The 25667-nt window shown below is 45.3% G+C and overlaps 1 protein-coding gene across 4 annotated transcripts in view; it reads left to right on the plus strand.

Moving 5' to 3' along the window:
- The first annotated feature begins 269 nt into the window (after positions 1-269).
- LOC147108757 (microtubule-associated protein RP/EB family member 1-like) overlaps positions 270-25667 on the plus strand; it is a 57300-nt gene continuing 31902 nt past the window's right edge. The window contains exons 1-2 of one of the 4 annotated variants that reach the window (XM_086005537.1): positions 270-502; positions 25349-25480. In XM_086005537.1, coding sequence (XP_085861663.1) covers positions 25360-25480 — 121 coding nt within the window. In that variant the 5' untranslated portion in view covers positions 270-502; positions 25349-25359. Of the gene's footprint in view, positions 503-7717; positions 7741-25348; positions 25481-25667 lie in introns of those variants that run through there. The other 3 variants (XM_086005536.1, XM_086005539.1, XM_086005538.1) reach the window with 3 other exon arrangements.

A 25667-nucleotide genomic window follows, 5' to 3' on the forward strand; every position in this document is an offset into this window, starting at 1 on the left:
AGCGGATGAGCTGAGGCAAGGGGCGGAGACGGGCGATGTTACAGAGGTGGAAATAGGCGTTCTTAGTGATGGTGCGGATATGTGGTCGGAAGCTCACTTCGAGGTCAAATATGACAGCGAGGTTGCGAACAGTCTGGTTCCGCCACAGGAGTGTTATCAATAATTTAAAAAAAATAATTTGATCAGTTTCCTTTGTTTTTGATTTAGTTTTCTATTAGTGGTGCGCCTTTAAAAGTGGGGCACGTTTGTTTGACGACACTGGGAGGGATAAGGTGTGTGGACTCCTTACCGTTTTTGGAATCAAAAGAGGCCGCCAACAGCGGTCGCCCTGGCAACCGGCGGTGCGCGTGACGTCAGGTGCGGGGCGAGCGGCCGCGCGCTGGCCCAGTTTGAATTAGCGGCTTTCACGTTCGAGGGAGTCCGAGCGTCGGATCCGGTCGGTTAGAAAAGGAAGAGGGAGAGAGAGAGAGAGGCGAGTGCGATCTTGAGGCGCGGCTGGTAAGTGAGTTTCTTTTTGTTGTTGTCGTTGCCCCATTTTATTAAGAGATATATTTTTTGAATAAAGGGGGAAAAAATTAGACTGAGCTGGGTGAGAGCGACGGCGGAGTACATTGGTGATGGACTGGAGTGGTTTTTTTTTAAGGGTTGGGTTTGTCCGGCGCCGGCTGTGTTCATTTATCTTGGCACTAAATGAGGCTGTAGGCCCTTTTTAAAATCTTTAATCTGCTTTTTCGGGTTTTCTGCAATAAAAGCTCCCGCACCGTTTTTATATCTCCTTTTTAAAATCTTATTTTTATAACTAATTTCGATAGGAAATGCAGTTCCTCCTTTTTAAAATTTTATTCACGTTTGATCCTTTATCGCTTCTGGTTTAAGATGGAGATCCTGTCACAAGGAGGCTTGGACCCCCCCTCCCAGGTGTTGCTCTTTGTATTTAATTGTAGTTGTTTGAGACTCGGCGGCGTTTAGGGTAAAACAATTTAAGTGACTTTTCCCCCCCCCCCCCGGCGCTCTTTTTTTCTGGGTTATCTGTCAAATTGAGGGGGTCTGGTATTTTAAAGACGGATGAGTCCGTCTGCTGAATGCTGTCCCCGCCGTGCCCCGCCCCGCCTGCGCCCCCGGCGCCGCCTCATTGGCTGCCGGCCACCGTCTGTGCCAGCGGCGCCGCGCTCCGATTGGCTGCTCACGACGTCATTCGCAGCCTGTCTCGCACCCACCCCGCTAATGTGTTCGTCACCTCGGAGAGGAAGTAGCTGCAATGTTGAAATGTAGGCGAGCGGTCCTGAGACACAGCACATGGCTAACATGGCGCTGGCCTCAACCTTGCGCGTTTCTTTTGTGCTTTTTTTTTTAACGTGAACTTTGCTGTTGGTTGCTGTCTTCCTTTTTATTCTAGTTGTCCACACGAGTCAGAATCCTAACCCTGAAGACAATGAACCAGCGCTCATTGTCCAAGTGTCCCGCACCAGCGGCTGACGCCTTTGCAGTCACCAGTCTTTTATCTTCGATCTGTATTTAAATGTCGGTGTTACTCAACCCTATTTCCGAATACAGTGCCTAGAAATTTATCGCCAGAAATCCAGTAAAAATATGCGTTTGAAGTACTGAGGGAGGCAGGATTAAAACTGAGTTGTACACTTTTTTTTGTACCATTAATATTGAATAGCATAGGGCTGGTTAATAGTCGTGAGAAATTACAGGTTGGATGTATTAAAGGCTACTAAATGGCATAATAGGGTTTTAATTTTATAAGTAACAGTTATGTGGATTTAGAGATGGGAATGAAATCAGCACTGATTCAAGCGGCCGTTAAGATGCTCCATCCGTATGAGTGTTAAATATGATTTGCTTTTAAGGATATTATTTCAACTTGAATATTAACTTCCTTGTTGCATACATTGAGTAGTTTTTAATGTGTTAATGTTGACATTTAATTAAAGACTGATTTACAGAATGGCATTATTTGCAGGATAATTTTTGGTTCAAAAGTAGAACTAAGTATTAAATCTAGTGTTGCCATTGGCTGTATTTAATGCATTGGTATCAATATACCATAGGAAACATTGCACTTGCGCTGATACACTTTTTTATATTTCAGTATGCTTCTCGTGTGAAAATCTTTATCTTCTCAAACATCTTCATCTCTACCACCAAATCAAATCAAATCAAATCAACTTTTATTGTCATTGTTAGTGCACAAGTGCAGTACAACGAAATGTAGGCTTGCGGCTCCCGAGAGTGTACATTTGGATTAAGACATTTAAACATTCAACATACATTTGGCTTGTAGCATATTAACATAAATATAACCATAATAAAGTGCATTGGCAGATGTGCAGGCTTTAGAGTTTATTTGTGGAGTTCAGTAGGATGACAGCCCTGGGAAAGAAGCTGTTCCTAAATCTGGTCGTATGGGTGCGAATGCATCTGTAGCGTCTCCCAGATGGCAGGAGGGCGAACAAACTGTGGCTGGGGTGGGTAGGGTCTTTGATGATGGACCGTGACCTCCATAAACAGCGTTTCTGGTATATGTGCTCTATGGTTGGTAGCCGGGTGCCAGTAATGCGTTGGGCAGTTTTGACTACCCGCTGCAGGGCTTTCCGGTCATAGTAGCTACAGCTGCCATACCATACTGTGATACAGTTTGTCAGGATGCTCTCTATTGTGCAGCGGTAAAAGTTAGAGAGGATCAGGGGTGACAGGTTACATCCCTTCAGCCTCCTTAGGAAATATAGGTGCTGCTGGGCCTTCTTCACCAGAGAGGAGGTATTGAGGGCCATTAGTGAAGACCAATACTTATCCTCATCCTGGCTCCAAATGCTTTATTGAGACAGAAACCCAAGTTTGGATGACAAATCTTTAATTGTATTGCTAGGTGTCTTGAGTTCAAGTAGTCATAGTACCAAAATATCACATGCGTTGCCCTTAAGTTTTACTGCAATCTATATGTATTTCACTGATGGTTCATGGTGCCTGGATCTTGCCTAGATACTTAAAAGCACTACATTTATTCAAATCCTTTGGGTCCAGCCCTTATCAAAGGATCCCTAAATATTTTGTGCCAGTGATTTCTACCAGGACATCCTTGAGTTCCCTGTGAATCCCATCCAGCCCAGTTGCTTTATTCACTCATTGTATTCAAGTTATCCATCCATCAATTCCATAGTAATGCTAATATTGCACCCTTAATTCAGACCATCTTGGAAAATACACTGTGCTACAGACCCCCATAGTCGTGAACAACATTCTGTTTTTTTTTTATTGGGAGCTGAAAAATTATTTTACGCAGCAAATTGTTACATTCTGAAGTGCACTGCCTAAAAGGATGGTAGAAGCAGATTCAATACAAGTAGACTATCCTTTATCCGAACTTCCGAAAACCTCTAAAAACCGAAAAGTTTTTTCGTTTAGCGCAAGTCGTGCGCACGACATGACCAGAGTGGCGCACGACTTACGCTGAGCAGGGCAGAGGGAGTTCCCTCCTGGGTAGGAGATTGCAGGCCGAGCCGGGCAGTGTGAAGGAGGTACCGGGAGAGTGAACCCAACAATACAGCAGCCCGTCTGATAGCTGCAGCGGCCCCGTCCGATATTCTTTTCTCCGCCCCCCCCCCCCCCAACCCAACCCCCGACCTGATTTGCGGGCCAGCTTAGTTGGAGTCAGCCGATATCTGGCTTTCCAGAGAAGCAGGAAGGGGAATGAGACACTGAACAGTCGCAAGAGGTAGCCTGAACTTTTAAAATTTATATTAAATACAAATTTCCCAGTCTTATAATAATACCTTCTGAAATCCGAAAAATTCTGAAAACCGAAACTCAGCTGGTCCCAAGGCTTTCGGATAAGGGATAGTGTACCTGTAGTAACTTCCAAAAGAGAATTGGATATATACTTGAAAAGGAAAGCATTTTTCAGGCTATGGGGGGAAATGCAGGGGCATGTGTCTATTGGCCTCCTTCTGTGCTGTATGATTCTATGGTGCATTATTCCTCCCAAGTGCTCTGCAGCCTTTGACAAGGTTGGCTGCACCATCCTCCTCCAAGGTGTCTTCTTCATTGCTAGTTGTGTGGGAGTGTCCTTGCTTGGTTTCATTGTTGCTAATCCAGTCATAGTAAGAACGTCTAGCGATTGAGTTATTTTCTACATCCACACCATCACCTTTTTTGAAGTCCCCGAATGATCCATCCTGGACCCCCCCGGCCCCCATACATACTGTCCTTTGGCTGCACATCTGCAGACGTGGTGTTTGTACACAGACGGTACTCCGCTCTACCTTTTCACCACCTCCACCGTTTCTCCAACATCCAGTTTAGTATGGAGAATGGGATTAAACTAGGTGCTGATCGATTAAAAACAATGCACAAACTTGATGGTCCAAGTGACACTTTTCCTGTACTGTTAACATTCTAATGCACATCTGGTAACTGGTCTCCAGAAGTGGCAGCGACTGAAGCTGAATGTCTGTATATGCAGAGCACTTTCTTGCTTCTTTGCTCTGGTTCACTCTGTCTCTCTCTTCTCCTAGATCTCCTATTTCTTACATTTTGAACTGCTCTCGCCTCTAGCTTGAAGCACAGCTTATTCCTGCTAGTAAACCGCCCAATCCCGCCAACTGTTGCCTTTCACCCAATTGGTTACCACCTACTCCAGTCACATCTCCCGTGCCCAATCTTCTGCTTCCATTGGATTCAATGGCATTAATAATTTTGCCTTCATATTTTGCTTCTATTTTACACCTTTTGCCACAAACTGCAGGCCACCTTTGTGCTGGAATGTCATTGCAAAGAAAATCTTGTATCCTCTTAGTACACACATGTATTAGAGTTTGTTATATTCTGTAGTCCATTCCAAATGATGGTGGATACATAAATCTAGGCTTTGAGACTCCTTGAACTTCCGAGTTCAAGAAGTTTAACAGCTAGATTTATTTAATGTCCAAGTACTGACCGTAAACCTCAAGTCAACTGTACACATTATACGACTTCTTTTAGAATCTATAACTGTACTCAAAATGAATCCACCACTAATTAAGCATTCAAATATCTTGTACAAGAACACTTAACTGTTAACCCCTCGAGGGGAGTCTCAATACCAAATTTAAATGCCGCAATGAATCTTATATGAAGACATTTAAGTTTTTTATCATAATTATAAAGGATGTAATCTCATCGGAGTGCAGAACAACAATTTCCTGGTCTGTATTTTGAAACTGATCGGGTGGCAGCTAATGGAGATGGTACATGGGATACAATTTTGATTGGCTGTTGCAGAGTTCCATGCAGTGTAGACTGATTACTTAATTTGCTTACTGAGCCCCATAGCTCATGCTCGTGTGTCGCTACAGTCATCAATCCTCAAAGATGGTAATATTATAGATCGTACCTGCGAATAGGGTTGTAATCCGGACAAGGGATTCAGATAGTCTTGAACAAATGTATGAACTCTTCCAGACTGCAGTTCCTCCGCAGTCAAATACACTTATCTGCAAATCAGCAATGCCGTTACGTTTGACACCATGTACTTTTTTTTAGAATGGATTGTACTTTTTTTTAGAATGGATTGTTAAATTGTATGTGGCTCACAAGGTAACATTTGACTGCACCTGGTTTAGATAATCATTGCGATATTACAGCATACAGGTTACAGCGTACAGGTTATGCTATTCCCATGTAACATGCTGTGAAAGAAAACCTAGTGTCATTTCAGTTTGTGATGCAGCAGCACTTCATTTCAAATTGTGATGGTCTGGCCTTTATTGGTTTTGCCCTTGGCATCTATTGTTTGACTATTAAATTCCCCAAGAGCTTCATCTCTATATAATGAGGAGACTAAATACACTACCATGATTAGCAGTATTACAACACTGCTAATATTGCATTGCAATGTCTTTAGAATCAATTGTTTTCAGTGGTCATTTTTGAAATTAAAAGGGAAATGTATTAAACTGAATTGTTATCCTAAATTGTTTCATAACCATAATGTTATAGAAGGAGATGCCACCATACTTGTCAATGTCTTGTCATCATTTATTACAATATTGCCTACATTATAACTCGCGCCAAGTCACTTTCACCCATCACCCCCGTGCTCGCTAATCTACGTTGGTTCCCGGTCCACAAACTCCTCAAATTTAAAATTTTCATCCTTCTGTTCAAATCCCTCCGTGGCCGTGCCCCACCCCATCTCTGTAACCTCCTCCAGCCCTATAACCCTTTGAGAACTGTGTTCCTTCAATTCTGGCCTTGTGCGACCCAGACTTCCTTCGCTCCACCATTGGCTGTGCATTCAGCTGTCTCTCCTTAAACCTCTCCACTAATGTTTTTTTGAGTGCGCAGCCCATTCAGTTTTGTGCATGCATGGAAATTTAACATAGAAAAATCCAGTCCTGGGCTGCGTGGGACCGGCAGAGAGGCCACGTAGCCTAGAGGGAACGTTGCTCTCCACCACTCGCTCCTCCTTAAGACGCTCCTTAAAATTTACCATCAGTCCTATAGTTTCCTTCTTTGGCTCGGTATCAATTTTTGTCTGATTAAGCTCCTGTGAAGCGCCTTGGGATGTTCTACTACGTTAAAGGTGGTATATAAATACAAGTTGTTGTGACTACACTTCAGACACTATATAAATGCAGTTAAATTAGTTCCTCCTTGTGTTGCATACTTTAAGACTGCAAGTTGGAAACAAACTGGGGCAGATTTACTTTAGATGGACCTCCTTGCCGCTCCCAACAGATGGCAATTAAGGTGCATAGAGTTGTATATTTGTATCTCATTTTTAATAAGGTAGTAATGTTTTAGCATTCTTTTTACTCCCACTGGGCTCTGTAGTCCTTGTTTGTTAATGAAGCAAAGTTTTATTTAAATATCTGATCAAAAATCTATTGTGGGTACCAAGCATGAAATTGACTTTTTTTAAAGAAAAGTATCCAAAATTACTTAAATTGAGCAGTTGCTTGTTTTGCTAGCTCTGTTCTCCACTTCTTCTGTCACTGCAGTCATCAATCCTCAAAGATGGTAGTATTGTAGATCCTACCTGAGAGCAAGTAAATGGTTGTAATCCAGACAAGGGATTCAGGTGACGGGAAGGGTTTCTTCAGAGTTCTACACTTAATAACGCATAAGCATGGTTTTTCTTTCTTTTGCATCTTTGATATACACTGGAAATCTTTCCCGAGTAGCTTGTGTACCCTGGAGCTAGCTATGTGATTGATGCGAGGATTTAATTAAGTGATGTAGGATCAAAATAATATATACATATCCTACAGCTTGAAATGTGAAAATGCTGGGTTATGCAATGTGGGCTGAATCTTCAATTGATATCAGTTATGATGGTTCTGCTGTTAAAGAATAGATTATTCCTTCATTCCTAATTATAAATCTATTAATTTTAATGGGATTACAAAAAATTGCAGATTAAGAATGCGTTAATATACTCCATTTTGTCATATGAAATGCTTCTCTCCAGATATGGCAGGCAAACCTGTTGAAAAATCCGCTTTGGTGATCTATTAAATTCTCGGCCATTCCAGTCTGAAATGCCCTCGTATGATCATCTTACTAATTGAATTGAACATTCTGGACTACTTTTGGGGTACATTCCTGTAATCAGGCAGCTCGGGTCAACAATTTATTAAAAGGCCTTCATAGAATCATCGAATGATGTAACACAGAAGACGACCATTTGGCTATTCGTGCTTGTGCCGGCTCTTCGTAGAGTACTTCGCAGTTCATAATTGCTAGTTGGTTGTGGTAGGTCCTTGTCCCTTTTTAAGTGTCAGAATGATTCTAGTTTTAAATTTGTACCATAGCCAGTTGGACTAAAGACCATAATTGCAGTCTTGAGTATTCTTGAAACACACTGAACTTACAGTATGTTTTAATTTACCTGATTTTTAAGTAACCATTGAGTGCTGCACAGACTGATCAAAGACTAGGGCCTAGAAATTCAGTTGGCGCCGCGCCAGGGCTTTAGCGCTGGAAAGTTAGCGCCGGTGCTAAGTCCCCCTGCGCGCGCCAAAAATTCAGTAGCGCCGCGCCCAAACGGCTGCCGGCGCTACTGAAGGGTGTTTGCGCCTGAAAATGGGCGCTACCTGCCGCATTGCGGCGCTATTCCGGCGCTGCGGCGCCCGATGCGGTGCGGCAGGCTCGGGAAGTGCAGGCCTCCTCCTTCAGTTAAGGAGGAGCTGCCTGCACCCGCCCGCTGGCCGGTAAAATCTTCACAAAAATGAGCCCGGCACCTCGGGGAAGTGCCGGGCTCGCAGCCCAGAAGCATCTGTTCCGTGGGGGGGGTGGAGGAGTCCGGGGAGGGAGGTGCGGGCAGGCGGCCGGCCGCCGCGCGACCTTAATGCGCCGGCGCAAACTCCTGTAAGACTCGGTTGCCAGAGTCTTAGTTGCGGCTGCCACGGGCGAGGCGGCCGCAACTCAATTTCGGCGCTGGGGCCCGTCACCACGGCAACCGGGACGCTGCGCACACCGATGACGTCATCGGCGCCGCGCAACCGGTCTACCGCCGATGGTAGGGCCCCAGGGAATTTCTGAACCGGCTGTAAGTCCAGCGCAATGACCTCTAGCGCCGCAAAATGGGCGCAAAGCCCACTCAATTTCTAGGCCTAGATGTTTAACTGCACACATTGTTATTTGTGACGGTTTTAGCAACTCTGCAGTGCAGGCACTGATGTGTTAAAGCATGATTGTCGTTGATGAGCATTTCAGTCACATGTGCCTTTTGAACTAGACGCATAGCCACCAGTCATTGGTTTGTGGAGTAAGCTATATAAGTCCTCCTAGTATGGAAGTAGGTTTTGATGTTCATATTAAATTGCCTGTGCAGTGCATCAGCAACCAAAAGTGAAGTCAAAGTGTGAGAAATACACCATTGGCTGGGAACCGTTACCTAAATAAATGTGTTGTTTACACAAATGCTTGTATCATAAGTAAAATAGATTAATTTGAAGTGCAAATTCAGATTAAAGGTTATGATTTAGTATTAGTGACCTGGCTACAAGCTGGGAATGATTGGGAGCTAAATATTCCAGCTATAGGATCTTCAGAAAGGGCAGGGAAATTAGGAAAGGAGTAGGAGTAGCAATATTGATAAAAGACAAAATCACAGCTACAGAAAGAATGAACATCAATAACAACGTATAATTGTATAGTGCCTTTAACGTAATGAAATGTCCCAAGGCGCTTCACGGGAGTGTTATTCAAAAAAATAAATAAAGGGGAAGAGGCCGTGGAAACAGTCTGGGTAGAACTAAGGAACAGTAAAGGGTGCAAGAATCTGGTGGCAGTTGTCTCCAGACTGTGGTGATGTAGTGGGGGGGAATGTATTAATACGGAGATCAGGGAAGAATGGCAGAAACAGAAACAAGGTGATTCTAATTTTCTCTCAAACTGGGAGAAGCAGAATAGCTCGGAGTAAAGGCAATGAATTTCTGAAATGTATTCGGGGCAATTTTCTGGATAAGTGTTTTTAGAACCGACCAGGAACAAATCCAGACTAGATTTAGTGATGAATAATGAACCAGAATTAGTTAATTTGCAAATAGTGACCCTTTTTTGTCTTTTAACACTCCTGTGAAGCACTTTGGGGTGTTTTACTACATTAAAAGGCACTATATAAATACTTGTTGTTTTAATATAATTGAATTTGATATTAGGTTTGAGGGAGAAGCAAGAGACACAAACCAAGATTTTAAAGGAGGGAGAAAAATAAATTGACTACAGTAAACTGGGCTGAGCTGTTGGTAGGTAATCCTGCAAACAACTTATATTTATATAGTGCCTTTTAATGTAAAGGTGCTTAAAGTAAATTTAAAATAGAGTGGGAAGTATTCAAAGCAGTATTTGGTAAAATGCAAAACCAGTGCATACCTTTTAAAAGGAAAAAGCTCCATGTGCATTTAACCAACCATGGTCAACAAACAAGGTACTGTACAAGATAGTATTAAGCTAAGAGAGAGGCTTACAGAAATGCAAAAAAAGTGGATATCCAGTGGACTGATCACTAAAACCAGCAAAAGGATACCAAGAAAATAATGTGCAAAATGGAGCATGACCAAAAACTTGCAAGAGATATCAAAACTTCAAAACTAACAGTAAATGTTTTTATAAATATATTGAAGGAGGGTGGTAAAGGGGAATGTGGGCCTGCTAAAGATACATGCAGGTGAAACTGTAATGGATAATGAGGAAATTGCAGGCTTGTTAAGTAGGAAGAGGACAAAATTCCAGCGGTACAAGGGAATAAGTCAAGAGGAGGAACTTGGTGGATTTAAAATCATAATGGGGAAAGTAACTGGTCTTAAGGTAGACAAATCTCCAGGACCCGAGTTTCCACCCTATGGTATTAAAAGAAACAGATGGGGACATTGCAGATGTGTTTTGTAATAATTTTTCAAAGCTCTTTCTAGATTCAGGAATTGTGGCTCTTGGATTGGAAAATTGTAAATGTCACTCCATTATTTAAGACCGGAGGGAGAAACCAGGAAACCTACAGACCTGTCAGTTGAAGTGAAGTTACTGGAATCTTGGGGACAGAGTAACTGAGAATTTAAACCAGTATGAGCTGATCAGAGATTCTGCATGGATTTGTGATGGGTAGGTTATGTGTGACTAATCTCATTTAATTTTTTGAGCAGGTCATTAATGGGGTGGACAGGGGAGTGTCTCTGGATGTTGTCTATATGGACTTCCAGAAGGCGTTCGATAAGGTTCCACATGGGAGACTATTTGCAATGAGAGCTTGTGAAATTGGAGGCAACCTTGGGGCATGGGTTGGGAGGCAGGAAACGAGTAGGGATAAAGAAAATTGTACTCTAATTGGTGGGATGTGACCAGTGATGTTCCCCAGAGACTTGTACTGGAGCCTCAGTTTTTCACTATCTCTACAGTGAATTGGGTGAAGGACCAGGGAGTTGTATATCCTAGTTTGCAGATGACACTAAATTAGGAGGAACAGTAAGTTGTGTAGATGGAAGCAAGAAATTACAAAGGAACACAGACAGATGAAATGAGTGGGCAAAACTCTGGCAAGTGGTGTTCAGTGTGGGGAAGTGTGATATAATCCACTTTGGATCCAAAAAAGACACATTGGAATATTTTCTACATGGTGAGAGTTTAGAAACTCTGGAGCAAAGGGATTTGGGTATCCTGGTGCAGACCTCACTAAAAGCTAGTGCACAGGTACAAAAAGTAATCAAACAGGCTAATGAACTGTTGGCCTGCATCTTGAGGGTTGGAATACAAAGGGTGGGAAGTTGCCGTGGTCAGAACCCATCTGGAGTGTTGCACTCAGTTCTGGGCACTGCACCTCCGGAAGGATATATTGAACTTGGAGGGGGGTACAGTGCAGATTTACCAAAATGACGGGTTGCATAAACTTGGGTTGTATTCCCTTGAGTTTAGAAGGTGGATGGGTGATGTATTTGAGGTGTTTTAAATGATTTGATTAGAGTACATACAGAGAAGTTATTTCCTCTGGCAGAGGAATCCAGAACAAGGGGGCACAACCTTAAAATTAGAGCTGGGCCATTTGAGTGAAATCGGGTAGCACTTTTTGTTGTGGAAACATGAAATTCTCTCCCCCCCCCCCCCCCCCAAAACACTGGATGCTGGGGTCAATTGAAATTTTTGATACTGAGATCAACAGATTTTTATTAGGTAAGGGTATCGAGGGATATAGATCAAAGTCGGGCAAATGGAGGTGAGGCAAGGTACAGATCAGCTATGATCTAGTTAAATAACAGAACAGGTTCGAGGAGCTGAATGGTCCACTCCTGTTCCCATGTTCCAAGAAAAATAAGCTTTGTGGCTATGTCTGAATGTTTTTTCTCTGAACATTCTTTAGGCCAAGTTTGTCAAGTTGCCCTTGATGAGTGTCTTGTCTGGCATTCTGTTATTGGAATGATTGTTTTCCATATGGCTTGTCCACCTTGTTGCCCCCTGCACAACTTGCAGCATTACAAAATAATTGCCTATTACTGGAGCATAGTATTTATAGAAATAATTGACTACCACACAAAAGTGTTTATCTGACATCTGTTAGCAGCTGAGTGGTCAGAACCAATTTCAAAGTACAGAATAACCATGAAAAAGAATGGTGACTTGTGAATTATGGTCAATCAGGTCAGTGCTATGGGTGGCTTTAATTGATGAACTGTTCTAAATTATTCTATTGAGTGCGGAGAGAGGGATAGGGGAAGTACTTTGCACAGGATGTGCGTTTTCTGTTCTCTTTCCCCCTCCCCAGCCTTTCCTTTTTCCTTGTAGTGCATTATAGAATGTCTTTCATTAGTGCAGAAGGCAGACTGAATTCACTCATGCTGGAGGAATGCATGACAAGAGTTTTTGTCTAATAATAATACTCGACATGCAGCGATGGAAGTGGCATATTAGAGCTGTCACTTTGTGATGGTCAAGTTGTATGAGAAACCATTCATTTTTCTGTACCCTATATGTGTGCAATCAGGCCCCTGGAAAATAGAAGCAAGAATGTTAACCTAAATTTTCTTTTTTATGTTATGATTAGCAGGGTAAAACATTGACCCAGAGCAGGATTCCAATTCATTGCATCTGTTCAAATAGTTTGAATTCCATAGTTTAAAATCCTATTCGGTTGAATAGGCTATAATTTCAATACCAATCCGGGTCAGGACAGCTGTGTGCACATTTGGAAGGATCTGTGGCACTGAGCAACAGTTGCTAGAATTTAAGTGTTTCCTATATATACAGTAACTTGAGTTAAATAACGTAGTTCCTGGCAATGCACTCACGTGCATAAGTTACTACTGAGTCAACTGTTACTCTTGATAAACAGGAACTGCGTATTTATTTACAGATGATAAAGCTTCTGCATGCTAACCTATGTGAGGGAGCCATTTACAGTGGCAGCCCTCGGGAGATGCAAAATTACAGCTGGACAAAACAATATTGGCCTACTTAAAAGTAGAAGCAAATTTGAATTTTGAGATTGAAATCTGCAGTTGGTCCATCCTCATCTACATACTTTGTATTCAAATGGGGAAATCTCACAGGACTGATGACAATGACTTGATATGTTCTTTTGACGCAGATACTCGTTCTTTGGTGCTAGTTCTCGATGCCAAAGCCTATTTTTTTTTTGTACTCTGCTCTTGATTTATGACCCCTATTTTTGCCCCTCAATGGGCCTTTTGAGATCCCTGTATCCCTACTGAAGCCTTAACAGAAACTCATTCACGCACTGCCCCCCCGATTTTTAACTCCTAACCTCTGGGTGGGTTGGGGTGGTGACTGATCCCGCTGCTTCCCCATCCAGTCCTGATATTAACCTCTCTTGCGAAGGACAACTGAAGCAAAGCATCGCGGTCCTGCTTTAAATATGCAAATAGGTCCTGATCTCATTGGGACCCGACTGCAATTTTATTCCAATGCCTAAACAAGGGATCAGGGATGGCTTCCTCATCAGGGCAAACCTACCGGGAGCTGCATTATGGGCCAGAAGAGGTGCAGGCAGGTAAATTTATTTAGGTTTCCTTATGAGCCACCGATTCTATCGCTCACTCCCCCTCCCCCATTTAATTTGATTGCCTTTGACCGTTCCCGAGGATCCCCGGTGGCAGCCTCCAGCCACCAGAGTTCCTTCTCCCGCCCACTGGCCAGGTAGTGGAATTGGATGTGGCTGGGTTCGGGCAGAAGTCCAATGACATTTATGGAAATGAGGCTCGGCTGTTAAAATTGGCCAAGCCTCGACGGCTCCGTTGCTTCCGGATGTGCTGCCTGCTTTGGGGTTCGCGTGCACCAATTCCACCCCTTGCCCCCCCCCCCCTTATTAAAGTCAGGCCTCTGTTTCAAATGGCCATAAAAAGCCATTCTGTGCCCCCAGACAAATTGCTTTGTAGTAAGCTTTTACATTGCCACGGCTTTCCTTGCTTGAGTTGACTGTCACACAGGCAGTCCACACTCTTTGTTTGGGGGGCGTATTGCAGTCATCTAGTGTCTTGTATTCCGCAAACAACAAATAACCTTTTTGATATGTCGCCACTGCTATGTGGCAAACACGGCAGCCATTTTGTGCATAAACAGAAATGAGGTGAATGGCATATGAATCTATTTTTGGTGCTGTTGGTTGATGGAGGAATGTTGATCACGATCCAAGGAGAACTCTGCTCTGCTTTGAGATCTTTAATGTCTGCCTGATCCATCCGCACAGGTAGATAGGGGAGGGAGGGCCTTTGATAATCTAGCCCTCCTTCAGTACTGCATTGGCGGGTTGGTCTGTTTTATATGCTCAAACCTACCGGGAGCTGAATTATGGGCCAGAGTTGGGGGTGGGGTGCGAGGGCGGGGGTTGTGGCTTGTTCCCATAGCTTGCTATCTCAAAATTGAGAGTGCTACCAATTGAGCAGAGCTGGCCGTTTGAGAGCATCCCGTAACTGTTGATATATGAAGTATGCTTAAAATAGTGTGTCTAAATGTTGCCCGTGGGCCACATGTAACCCTTGGAGCCCATATAACTCAGTCCTATATACACATTGTTTTTAATTTATTGGATTTTCCTGTTTTGAATTTTATGAGCCTAGTGTTTTGGAAAGGGCTATTAATACAGTTGCTTCATTGGTCTGTAAATCCTAAATCAGAAGCCAAGACCTGTTGATGTCAACTCCTTGAATTATATGCAAATTATAATTTTATGTAGCAGCTGAGGCTTTATGCTGCATACTTATGTAGCCCACAAAGTCAAAACGTTTGGATGCTCATCTGCGAGAAGAAGAATTCTAACTGTCATTCTGCAGTGGCTGTGTCAGATCAAAATTTGATAGTTCAACTTTGTTTCCTTTTGGTTGCATTCTTATGAACTCTAATCTCAAATGTGGAAAGCAACCTTATCTGATCTGGCATGAGTTTGACTGTTCTTCGGCTTTAGGTTGGTGTTTATACCTAATGTTTCATCTTGTCAAGACAAATTCCTTAATTTTTGCAGCATTTTATCCTTCAAAAGTAATGAGGATTCGACTGTCCTGAGGTTAAACATTGACCTCAGGCGCACACTTTGCAGAACAAGATAACTTGTATTCCACAGAGCATGCACTTCCGAAACTTACATTTCTGAATTAGTTGCACAGTGGTTCAAGTACATTTTAGATTATTGCCACTTCATTTGGAGGAAATGGGTGTCATTCAGCTTGCTTTGAAATAGTGTTTCAGACCAACCTCTCAAGTTTCATCTAACTGGTACTTGAAACATTTCTCATACTTTTCTTTGGCAAATACTATTCAGAATTCCCTGTTGGAGAAGTTGTCTTTTCACAAATCTGTTATCAGTACAATTTAAATCATTTCCAGAGCATTTATCTTTAGTGTACTACTTGGAATCCTAGTCGAAATATGGAGGACATGTCCCTGTTTACATTTTGTGCCTCTCCCAGTGAGAGCAAGTGTCTTTACTACCCTCGGATCTCTGCGCGCCTCCGAATTTGGCCTCTTGCACATCTCCCACTTCCTTCGCCCCACCATGGGCGGCTGTGCCTTCAGCTGTCTAGGCCCTAAACTCTGAAATTTCCTCCCTAAACCCCTCTGTTTCGCTACCTCTCGCTCCTCCATTAAGATTCTCCTTAAAACTGTGGTTCGGTGTCAGATTTTTGTCTGCTAACGCTCCTATGAAGCACCTTGGGGTGTTTTGCTACATTAAAGGCACTATATAAACGAAAGTTGCTGCTGATGTGTATTGAAGAAATGGAGGTTAATTACTTTGTGAAGCTTTCATTCGTCAAAATCTTGTGGTCATGCAGTACATTTCTGTTGGGTTTCTCACTTCCTCACATCTTTGCTTGCTTGATCCTGATCATTAGCTGAATCATTGTTCACCTTGTATTTGTGTATGTGGTCTCAAGCATGTGTTTCTCTGCCATCTGTGACCATGTTGCTACAATAGATAAATTGGGCATTTCACTATGCATTGTTCTGGTGGATCTTCAATTATTTTGTAGTTGGGACTCCCAATGTCAAATGCAAACCTTGCAGTTGCACTAAATGGCCTGGATAAGGCTGTTACAAAAACCATACGGGATCCTGGACTTTATAAATAAAGCGAGTACAAAAGCAAGGAAGTTATGCTAAACCTTTTTATAAATCACTGCTTTGGCCTCAACTGGAGTATTGTGTCCAATTCTGGGCACCACACTTTAGGAAGTATGTCAAGGCCTTGGAGAGGGTGCAGAGGAGACCTGCTAGAATGATACCAGGGATGAGGGAATTCAGTTATGTGGGGAGACGAGAGAAGCTGGGGTTACATAAGACGTAGGAGCAGGAGTAGGTAATTTTGCCCCTCGAGCCTGCTCCACCGTTCAATAAGATCATGGCTGATCTGATCTTGGCCTCAACTCCACTTCCCTGCCCTCTTTCCCCATAACCCTTGACTGCCTTACCTTTCAAAAATCTGTCTGTCTCCACCTTCAATTTTTTTCAATGACCCAGCCTCCACAGCTCTCTGGGGAAGAGAATTCCAAAGATTCATGACCTGAGAGAAGAAATTCCTCATTTCCAATTTAAAAGGGTGCCCCCTTATTCTGAAATTATGCCCCCTAGTTCTAGATTCCCCCACGAGGGGCAACATCCTCTCTGCACCTACCCTTCAGAATCTTGTATGTTTCAATAAGATCACTGTGGTGTATGTAACCTGTTCCACCTTAAGAGAACTACCTTAAGAGATGTACTACTTTCTCTTGGCTGCTGTATACTGTAATACCGGTGGTGACCACACCGGTATATAAGTGTTGTGTAGGGATTTGCTGGGCAGTTCAGCCCTGACCTCTGAATAGTGAAGACCTGTTAAAGTTATTCTTGTGGTCTGTGTCCAGTGATTTATAATAAGCATAACTGGGACACACAGACTTAACAATCACCTCTCATTCTTCTAAACTCTAATGAGGAAAGGCCCAACCTGCTCAACCTTTCTTCATAAGACAACCCCATCATCTCCGGAATCAACCTCGTGAACCTTCTCTAAACTGCCTCCAATGCAAGTATATTCCTCCTTTTAAATAAGGAGACCAAAACTGTACGCAGTACTCCCAGGTGTGGTCTCACCAACGCCCTGTACAGTTGTAACAGGACTTCCCTACTTTTATACTCCATTCCCTTTGCAATAAAGGCCAGCACTCTACTTGCTGTACCTGCATGCTAACTTTTTGTGATTCAGGTACAAAGACCCCCAGATCTGTCTGTACCTCAGCATTTTGTAATCTCTCCCCATTTAAATCATTTGCTTTTTTATTTTTCCTACCAAAGTGGATAACCTTGCATTTTCCTACATTAAACTCCATCTGCCAGATTTTTGCCCACTCACGTAGCCTATCTATATTCCTTTGGAGATTCTTTGCATCCTCCACTCAATTTGCTTTCCCACCTATCTCTATCATCAGCAAATTTGGCTACATTACTGAACAAGGGTTGTTCTCCTTGGAGCATAGAAGGTTAAGGGGAGAGCCATATATCCAAGTTTGTCGATGTCACACAGATTGGTATAGTGTAGACAGGAACATAAAATTACAAAGAGACATTGATCGATTAAGCGAGTGGGTGAAACTGTGACAGATGGATTTAATGCAGATATGTGTGAAGGCATCTATTTTGGAGTAAAAAAAATATAGATACAAGTATTATTTAAATAATGAATAGCTAGGAACAGTGGAAGTCCAAAGAGATTTAAGGGTCCATGTAAACAAATCATTAAAATGTAGTAATTCAGTCCAAAAAAAAATCAAAAAGGCTAATGGAATTTTAACCTTTTTATAATAGAAGACTAGAATATAAAAGGGAGGAAGTTTTGCTACAGTTATACAAACCCCTGGTTAGACCACATCTGGAGTACTGTGTACAGTTCTGGGCACTGCACCTTAGAAAGGGATATACTGTATTGGCCTTGGCAGGGAGCAGCACAGATTCACCAGAATGTTACCAGGGCTCCAAGGGTTAGATTACGAGGAGAGATTCCATATAGTAGGTTTGTATTTCCAGGAACCTAGAAGTTGAGGGGTGATTTTATTTAGGCTTAGGATTTTGAAAGAAATTGATTGGATAGACAAAGATAGACAAAGATTGATGCACTATCAACAACACCAAAGACTACGAGTTGAACTTATACGAAGTAGGCTTTTATTGACTAAGAACTGGAGCATGCCTCTGCTAGTGGATCCATCCTAAGAGCTCCCGGGGGAAGGGTGGTGAGTCACCTTTATACCCAGGCTTGGGGGTGGAGCCAGGGGCGGAGACATGCCCGGATCTATACAGAATTAGCAGTGGTTTACCACATTCACCCCTCGTTTTTATAAAAAAAAAAAAAAGGTCCGGCGGGGTGAAGTGTTTCAAAAGTTCGTATACGAAAATCTCTCCGGAGGTCTTGTCTGCCGTAATGATCTTCGTGGTGCCAGTTGCGGCGGTTCTTTGCCCGCGGCCGCTTCTCGCGTGGGACGGAGCACTGGCGTGTCGTCCTCTCGGGGTAGGGATGGCACCGGCATGTCGTCAGTTCGTGGTAGACACCCCGGTGGTGCGTCGTGGGTAGTGGTGGAGGTAGTCGATGGTGTTTCGGGTGGTACCTGAGGGTGCGAGGTCTCGAATTGAGACTGTGTCCTCCCGCCCGTCAGGATACGCCACGTAGGCGTACTGTGGGTTGGCGTGGAGGTGGTGAACCTTTTCGACCCAGGGGGTCCGTCTTATGGCTCCTCACGTGTTTCCTGAGCAGGCCGGGTCCCGGAGACGTCAGCCATGGCGGTAGTGATGTCCCCGAGGTGGATTTCCTGGGGAAGACAAACATCTTCTCGTGAGGGGTGGCGTTTGTGGCAGTACAGAGCAGTGATCGTATGGAGTGGAGCGCATCGGGGAGGACATCTTGCCAGCGGGAGATTGGGAGGCCCTTGGATTTTAGGGCGAGCATGGCGGTCTTCCACACCGTTGCGTTCTCCCTCTCTACCTGTCAGTTACCCCGGGGGTTGTAGCTGGTAGTCCTGCTCGTGGCTATGCCCTTCTCGAGCAGGTACTGGCGCAGCTCGTCGCTCATGAACGACGAGCCCCTGTCGCTGTGGATGTAATTGGGGAAGCCAAATATGGCGAACAGGTCGTTGAGGCACCTGATGACTGGCGCTGGTCATGTCCAGGCAGGGGATGGCGAAGGGGAAACTGGAGTACTCGTCAATAATATTGAGGAAGTACGTGTTGCGGTCAGAGGAGGGAAGGGGCCTCTTGAAATCGACGCTGAGACGTTCGAAGGGGCGGGTGGCTTTAATCAGGTGTGCCCTGTCTGGCCTATAAAAATGCGGTTTGCATTCGGCGCAGACCTGGCAGTTCCTGGTCATGGTCCTGACCTCCTCGATGGAGTAAGGCAGGTTGCGAGCTTTAATAAAAAGGAAGAACCTGGTGACCCCCGGGTGGCAGAGATCATTGTGGAGGGTCCGTAGCCTATCGACTTGTGCGTTGGCACATGTCCCACGGGACAGGGCGTCTGGGGGCTCGTTAAGTTTCCCGGGCCGGTATAAGATATCGTAGTTGTAGGTGGATAACTTGATCCTCCACCGCAATATCTTATCATTTTTGATTTTCCCCCCTTTGTCTGTTGTTAAACATAAATGCTACTGACCGTTGGTCAGTGAGCAGGGTGAAACGTTTACCGGCCAGGTAATGCCTCCAGTGCCGTACAGCCTCCACTATCGCCTGGGCCTCCTTCTCGACTGAGGAGTGTCGAATTTCGGGGCCCTGGAGGGTCCGTGAAAAGAAGGCCACGGGTCTCCCCGCCTGGTTAAGGGTTGCGGCTAGGGCGAAGTCTGATGCATCGCTCTCCACTTGGAAAGGGATGGACTCATCCACTGCGTGCATTGTGGCCTTCGCAATGTCCTCTTTTATGAGGGTGAAGGCCGCACGGGCCTCTGCCGTCAGGGGGAAGGAGGTTGACTTGATGAGGGGCCGGGCTTTGTCCGCATAGTTGGGCACCCACTGGGCGTAGTAAGAGAAGAACCCTAGGCATCTCTTCAGGGCTTTTAGGCAGTGGGGGAGGGGTAGTTCCAGGAGGGGGCGCATTCGGTCGGGGTCGGGGCCGATGACTCCGTTTTCCACGACGCAGCCAAGAATAGCGAGGCGCGTGGTGCGGAACATATATTTTTCTCTGTTGTATGTCAGATTCAGCCGTTGGGCCGTACGGAGGAATTTTTCTAGGTTGGCGTCGTGGTCATGGCCGCAGATGGTGACGTTGTCTAGATAGGGGAAGGTGGCCTGCAGCGCATTCTGGTCAACCATCCGGTCCATCTCCCTTTGGAAGACCGAGACCCCGTTGGTGACGCCGAAGGGGACTCGGAGGAAGTGGTAGAGGCGACCGTCGGCCTCGAAGGCCGTGTACTGGCGGTCCTCAGGCCTGATGGGGAGCTGGTGGTATGCCGACTTCAGATCAATCGTCGAGAATACCCGGTATTGTGCTATCTGGTTGACCATGTCAGATATGCGGGGAAGTGGGTATGCGTCTAATTGCGTGTATCGATTGATCATCTGGCTGTAATCAATAACCAGGCGCTGTTTTTCGCCGGTCTTCACTACCACCACTTGGGCTCGCCATGGGCTGGTGCTGCTCTCGATAATCCCTTCCCTCAGGAGTCTTTCTACTTCTGATTTAATAAAGCTCCTATCCCTGGCACTGTACCGCCTGCTTTTAGTAGCAATTGGCTTGCAGTCTTTGGCGAGGTTAGCGAACAGCTGGGGGGGGTTTGACCTTCAGGGTGGACAGGCTGCATACTTTGCACGGCGCCGTGTTTAAATTCTGCCGGCTGCAGACTAAGTGGGGGCAGGGGCCCGCCATATGCCATCGTAACGCTCTCCAGATGGCACTGGAAGTCTAATCCTAGCAGTACGGGAGCGCAGAGCTGTGGCAGGACGAGGAATTTAAAATCTCTGTACTCCACGCCGTTCACTGTCAGAGTCGCTACACAGTAGCCGCCGACGTCCGCCGTATGGGACTTTGAGGCCATAAAGACCTGGTGGCGTGTGGGCATAACCGATGGGGAGTAGCGTCGCACCGTGTCGGGGTGGATGAAGCTCTCCGTGCTTCCGCAGTCGAAAAGGCAATTTGTGGCATGACCATTTACCTTTACGTTTATCATGGACCTGGCTAGTTGATGGGGCAGGGTGATGGAGGCCATCGTCGAGGCCGGTGGGTCGCTGTAGTATTCGCCCGCGCTGGGGGCCTGGTCCCGAAATGGTGTCCAAGATGGCGGCTCCCCGCAGCTGGTGGTGCCCAAAATGGCGGCCCGCACGGCTCACACTTGGTTGGTGGGGTCCAAAATGGCGGCCTGCACGGTTCACACGCGGCGCTGCTGGAATTGGGGTTCGATTTCGCCCTGCACACACTCGCGTAGTGGCTTTTCTTGCCGCATTTGGAGCAGGTCGCGTCCTTTGCTGGGCATTGCTATCTGGGGTGCTTGGCCTGGCCGCAGAAGTAGCATTTCTGGCCTCTGGTCATTGCAGCTGTAGTTGGGCTGCTGGCGGCTTGTGGCCTTACCGGGTCCCAAGATGGCTGCTCCCGTGACATCCATGTGGCCATCTGGTCAGGGGGGTAGGCGTCCATGTTCTGGAGGGCCACCGTCTTCTGCAGGTCGAGCCCCCTCTGTTCCAGCAGCCTCGGCCGAGTATAGTTGGACCTGATGCTGGCTACGTAGGCGTCTCAGATCAGGTCTTCCGTGCATTCCTTGGCCGTCACCGCTTTGCAATTACAGGCCCGGCCGAGGACTCTCAGTGCCAGTAAATATTCGGCGCCCGATTCCCTGGGGCGCTGTTTTCGGGTAGCCAGGAGGTGTCTGGCGTAGACCTTGTTAACAGGCCTCACGTATTGTTCCTTTAGCGTCACGATGGCGGCTGCGTAAGTTGTGGCGTCTCGGATGATCGAGTAGACTCGGTGGCTCACCCGTGAGTTCAAGACAAGCCGTTTCGCGTCATCTGTAGTGCTGGAGGCCTCCAGGAAGGCTTCGACACAGCTCAGCCAGTGTTCAAAGTTATTAGCTGCATCTGCTGCTTGAGGATCCAGATCTAAACGTTCTGGCTTCAAGATTTGCTCCATGTCGAAAATTTAGTCAATAAAATTGATGCACTATCAACAACACCAAGGACTACGAGTTGAACTTATACGAAGTAGGCTTTTATTGACTAAGAACTAGAGCATGCCTCTGCTAGTGGATCCATCCTAAGAGCTCCCGGGGGAAGGGTGGTGAGTCACCTTTATACCCGGGCTTAGGGGTGGAGCCAGGGGCGGAGACATGCCCGGACCTGTACAGAGTTAACCGTGATTTACCACAAAGATAAAGGAGGAAAAATTGGGTCGTGTACCCTTTGGGGCATTAACTTCGCTGGGGCGCTACTTTTGGCGCCCTGAAAAAATAGCACCCCCGTGCCTGAAATTCACGAAGTGCCCCGCCTCCCTCTTGGGGCGCTGCAAGTGAATATCATGGCACGTCGCGCCACAGTACTGCAGGTCTTGCTCCCCCCTTATTAAAGGGGAGGGGCCTTGCGCAGTGCAGCCCGGGGCCTAGCTAGGCCACCAGCGATCGAAGTGCCGGCAGAAGAGCCCGGCACTCGAGAGAAGTGCCAGGCTCACGGAGCGTAGCCGGCACCGCGCGGGGGGGGGGGGGGTGTGTCTGGCCAGGGACAGCAACGGGGGCAGGTGCTGGCAGGCGGCCAGCGACAAAAATAGCCACCTGGCACCTCCCCTTTAATTTGCTCCGCCCTGGCCGCAGGTAGGCCTCCCTGACCCTGTTGGACATGGCATCTGGCGGTAAGGCATGGGGCGCTGTGCACGGCGATGACGTCCTCACCGGAGGTGCTGCGGAGTGCTAACTGTTACAGCCGCTGCAAACCTTCCGCTGAATTCCGCGGGTGGCATTGGTGTGCCCCATTGGAGGCGCAAATCAACCGAGATTTTCCCCAAAACTTTTTCCGCTGGTGAGGGAGTTTACGACAAGGGGACATAACCTTAATCTCGGAGCCAGGCCATTCAGGAGAGAAGTTAGGAAACACTTCACGCAAAGGGTGGTAGAAGTGTAGAGCTCTCCCACAAAACTCAGTAGATGCTTGCCCAATTAATTATTTTAAATCTAATATCGATAGAATTTTGCCAGACACAGTATAAATGGATATGGAGCCAAGGTGGGTGGATGGAGTTAAGATGCAGATCAACCATGATCTCATTGAATGGTGAAGCAGGCTCGAGGGGCTGAATGGCCTACTCCTGTTCCTATGTTCTTAATAGAGGTGTTCAAAATTATGAAGGGTTTTGATAGAATAAATAAAAAGAAACTGTCCACTGGCAAGTAACCAGAGTAAGAAGTCACACAACACCAGGTTATAGTCCAACAGTTTTATTTGAAATCGCAAGCTTTCGGAGCGCTGCTCCTTCGTCAGGTGAAGTGGAGAAATGCATAAAGACACAGCTTATATAGTCAGAGAATAATGCCAGATGATTACAGGTAATCTTTCTAACTGCTATTTATCACACCTCGGCAGAAAGATAATCACAGCAATCAAAGGTGTGAATGGTGTCCAAACGGGTCAGTCAGGAAAACATTACATCAAAGAACAATGAGGTGGGGTAAGAAGGGGTCAAATGTTGCAGATGCTGGGGTCTGTATGAAAAACAAAAAAACATTTTTTTTGCTGGAAATCACAGCAGGTCCGGCCGCATTTGTGTAGAGAGAACAAGCCAACGACGACTCGAGTCTGGATGACCCTACGTCAGGTGGGGTTACATGTAGCATGACATGAACCCAAGATCCCGGTTGAGGCCGTCCTCATGGGTGCGGAACTTGGCTATCAGTTTCTGCTCTACAATTTTGTGTTGTCGTGTGTCTCAAAGGCCGCCTTGGAGAATGCTTACCCGAAGATCGGAGGCTGAATGTCCTTGACTGCTGAAGTGTTCCCCAGTCGGGTAAGCGTTCTCCACGGCGGCCTTCGAGACACACGACAACGCAAAATCGTAGAGCAGAGACTGATGGCCAAGTTCCGCACTCATGAGGACGGCCTCAACCGGGATCTTGGGTTCATGTCACACTACATGTAACCCCACCTGACGTAGGGTCATCCAGACTCGAGTCGTCGTTGGCTTGTTCTCTCTACACAGATGCGGCCGGACCTGCTGTGATTTCCAGCAAAAAAAATGTTTTTTTGTTTTTCATACAGACCCCAGCATCTGCAACATTTGACCCCTTCTTACCCCACCTCATTGTTCTTTGATGTAATGTTTTCCTGACTGACCTGTTTGGACACCATTCACACCTTTTGATTGCTGTGATTATCTCTCTGCCGAGGTGTGATAAATGGCAGTTAGAAAGATTACCTGTAATCATCTGGCATTATTCTCTGACTATATAAGCTGTGTCTTTATGCATCTCTCCACTTCACCTGACGAAGGAGCAGCGCTCCGAAAGCTTGTGATTTCAAATAAAACTGTTGGACTATAACCTGGTGTTGTGTGACTTCTTGCATTTGTCCAACACTGGCATCTCCACACCAAGTAACCAGAGGACACAGATTTAAGGTAATTTGCAAAAGAACCAGAGTTGTTATGATCTGGAATGCATTGTCTGATGGGGTGGTGGAAGCAGATTCAATAGTAACATTCAAAAGGAAATTGGATATATACTTGAAAAGGAAACATTTTCAGGGCTATGGGGAAAGAGCAGGGGAGTGGGACTAATTGGATAGCTTTTTCAAAGAATGGCCATCTTCTGTGCTGTATGATTCCATGAAAATAACTGAAAGCCTGTCGATCTGTTCCCCTGGTACAAACCACTTAAGGTTTGGAATGAATCTGTTAAGAGCACACAGTAGACCAGATAACATTGCAGTTTAGCGTGACTACACCAGCATCTCCTTTTGGGCCAGGCACAGTAATCAAATTTTGTGCATTCACGTTCACACCACTTGTTAATGCCGAACGTTAGACTTGTACCATGTCGTTCTTTTGCAGTTGAACTAGTATAAAAGAAAGTTAGACTTCGCAATCTGCCCTCCAGCTGTTACAACTTTTGTACCCAGATTTTTTATCAAAGTAAAGAATCTTGTAATCCAAAGACACTTAAAATGAGAAGCAGAGGTTACAAGGTGGAAGTTGCAGTAGCCTTTGCTTTTGTTTTGTGTTGCCACTTTAAGGGGGGAAAAAATCAGTATTTTCAAATGACAAGCCTGGGTTAGATATTCTGTACAGTGTTTAAATTTTTGAGATCTGTACAGAAGGACACCTCTTGACTCTTTAGTCCACAATATTGATGTGCACAACACTTTTTGTATGGTGGAATACTTTTGTTTTCCTGTACGTAGTTTAAAAATTCAATTTAAAAACTTGCTTTTCCAGGTTAAAAAAAAATGGCCGTGAACGTTTATTCTACATCTGTGACCAGTGACAACCTAAGTCGGCATGATATGTTGGCATGGATTAACGATTCTCTTCAATTGAGTTACACAAAGATTGAACAGCTGTGCTCAGGTAACTACGGTCTGATTTTAATGGAGTAGAGGATATATTGTAGATGTCTATGTATATGGAAGATCATAAACTGATTCAAATTTGGGGTATGGGTAAGAGGAAGGCATCCACCAACAAAATACTTGTCCTCTGCAATTATATTGATCTTTTTCCTGTTTCCCCCTGCCCCTCAAAATAAATTGCTTGC

The sequence above is a fragment of the Somniosus microcephalus genome, chromosome 13 (genome assembly GCF_052327205.1).
Source record: "Somniosus microcephalus isolate GS21.2 chromosome 13, FLI_Smic_1.0, whole genome shotgun sequence".
Lineage (NCBI taxonomy): Eukaryota > Metazoa > Chordata > Chondrichthyes > Squaliformes > Somniosidae > Somniosus > Somniosus microcephalus.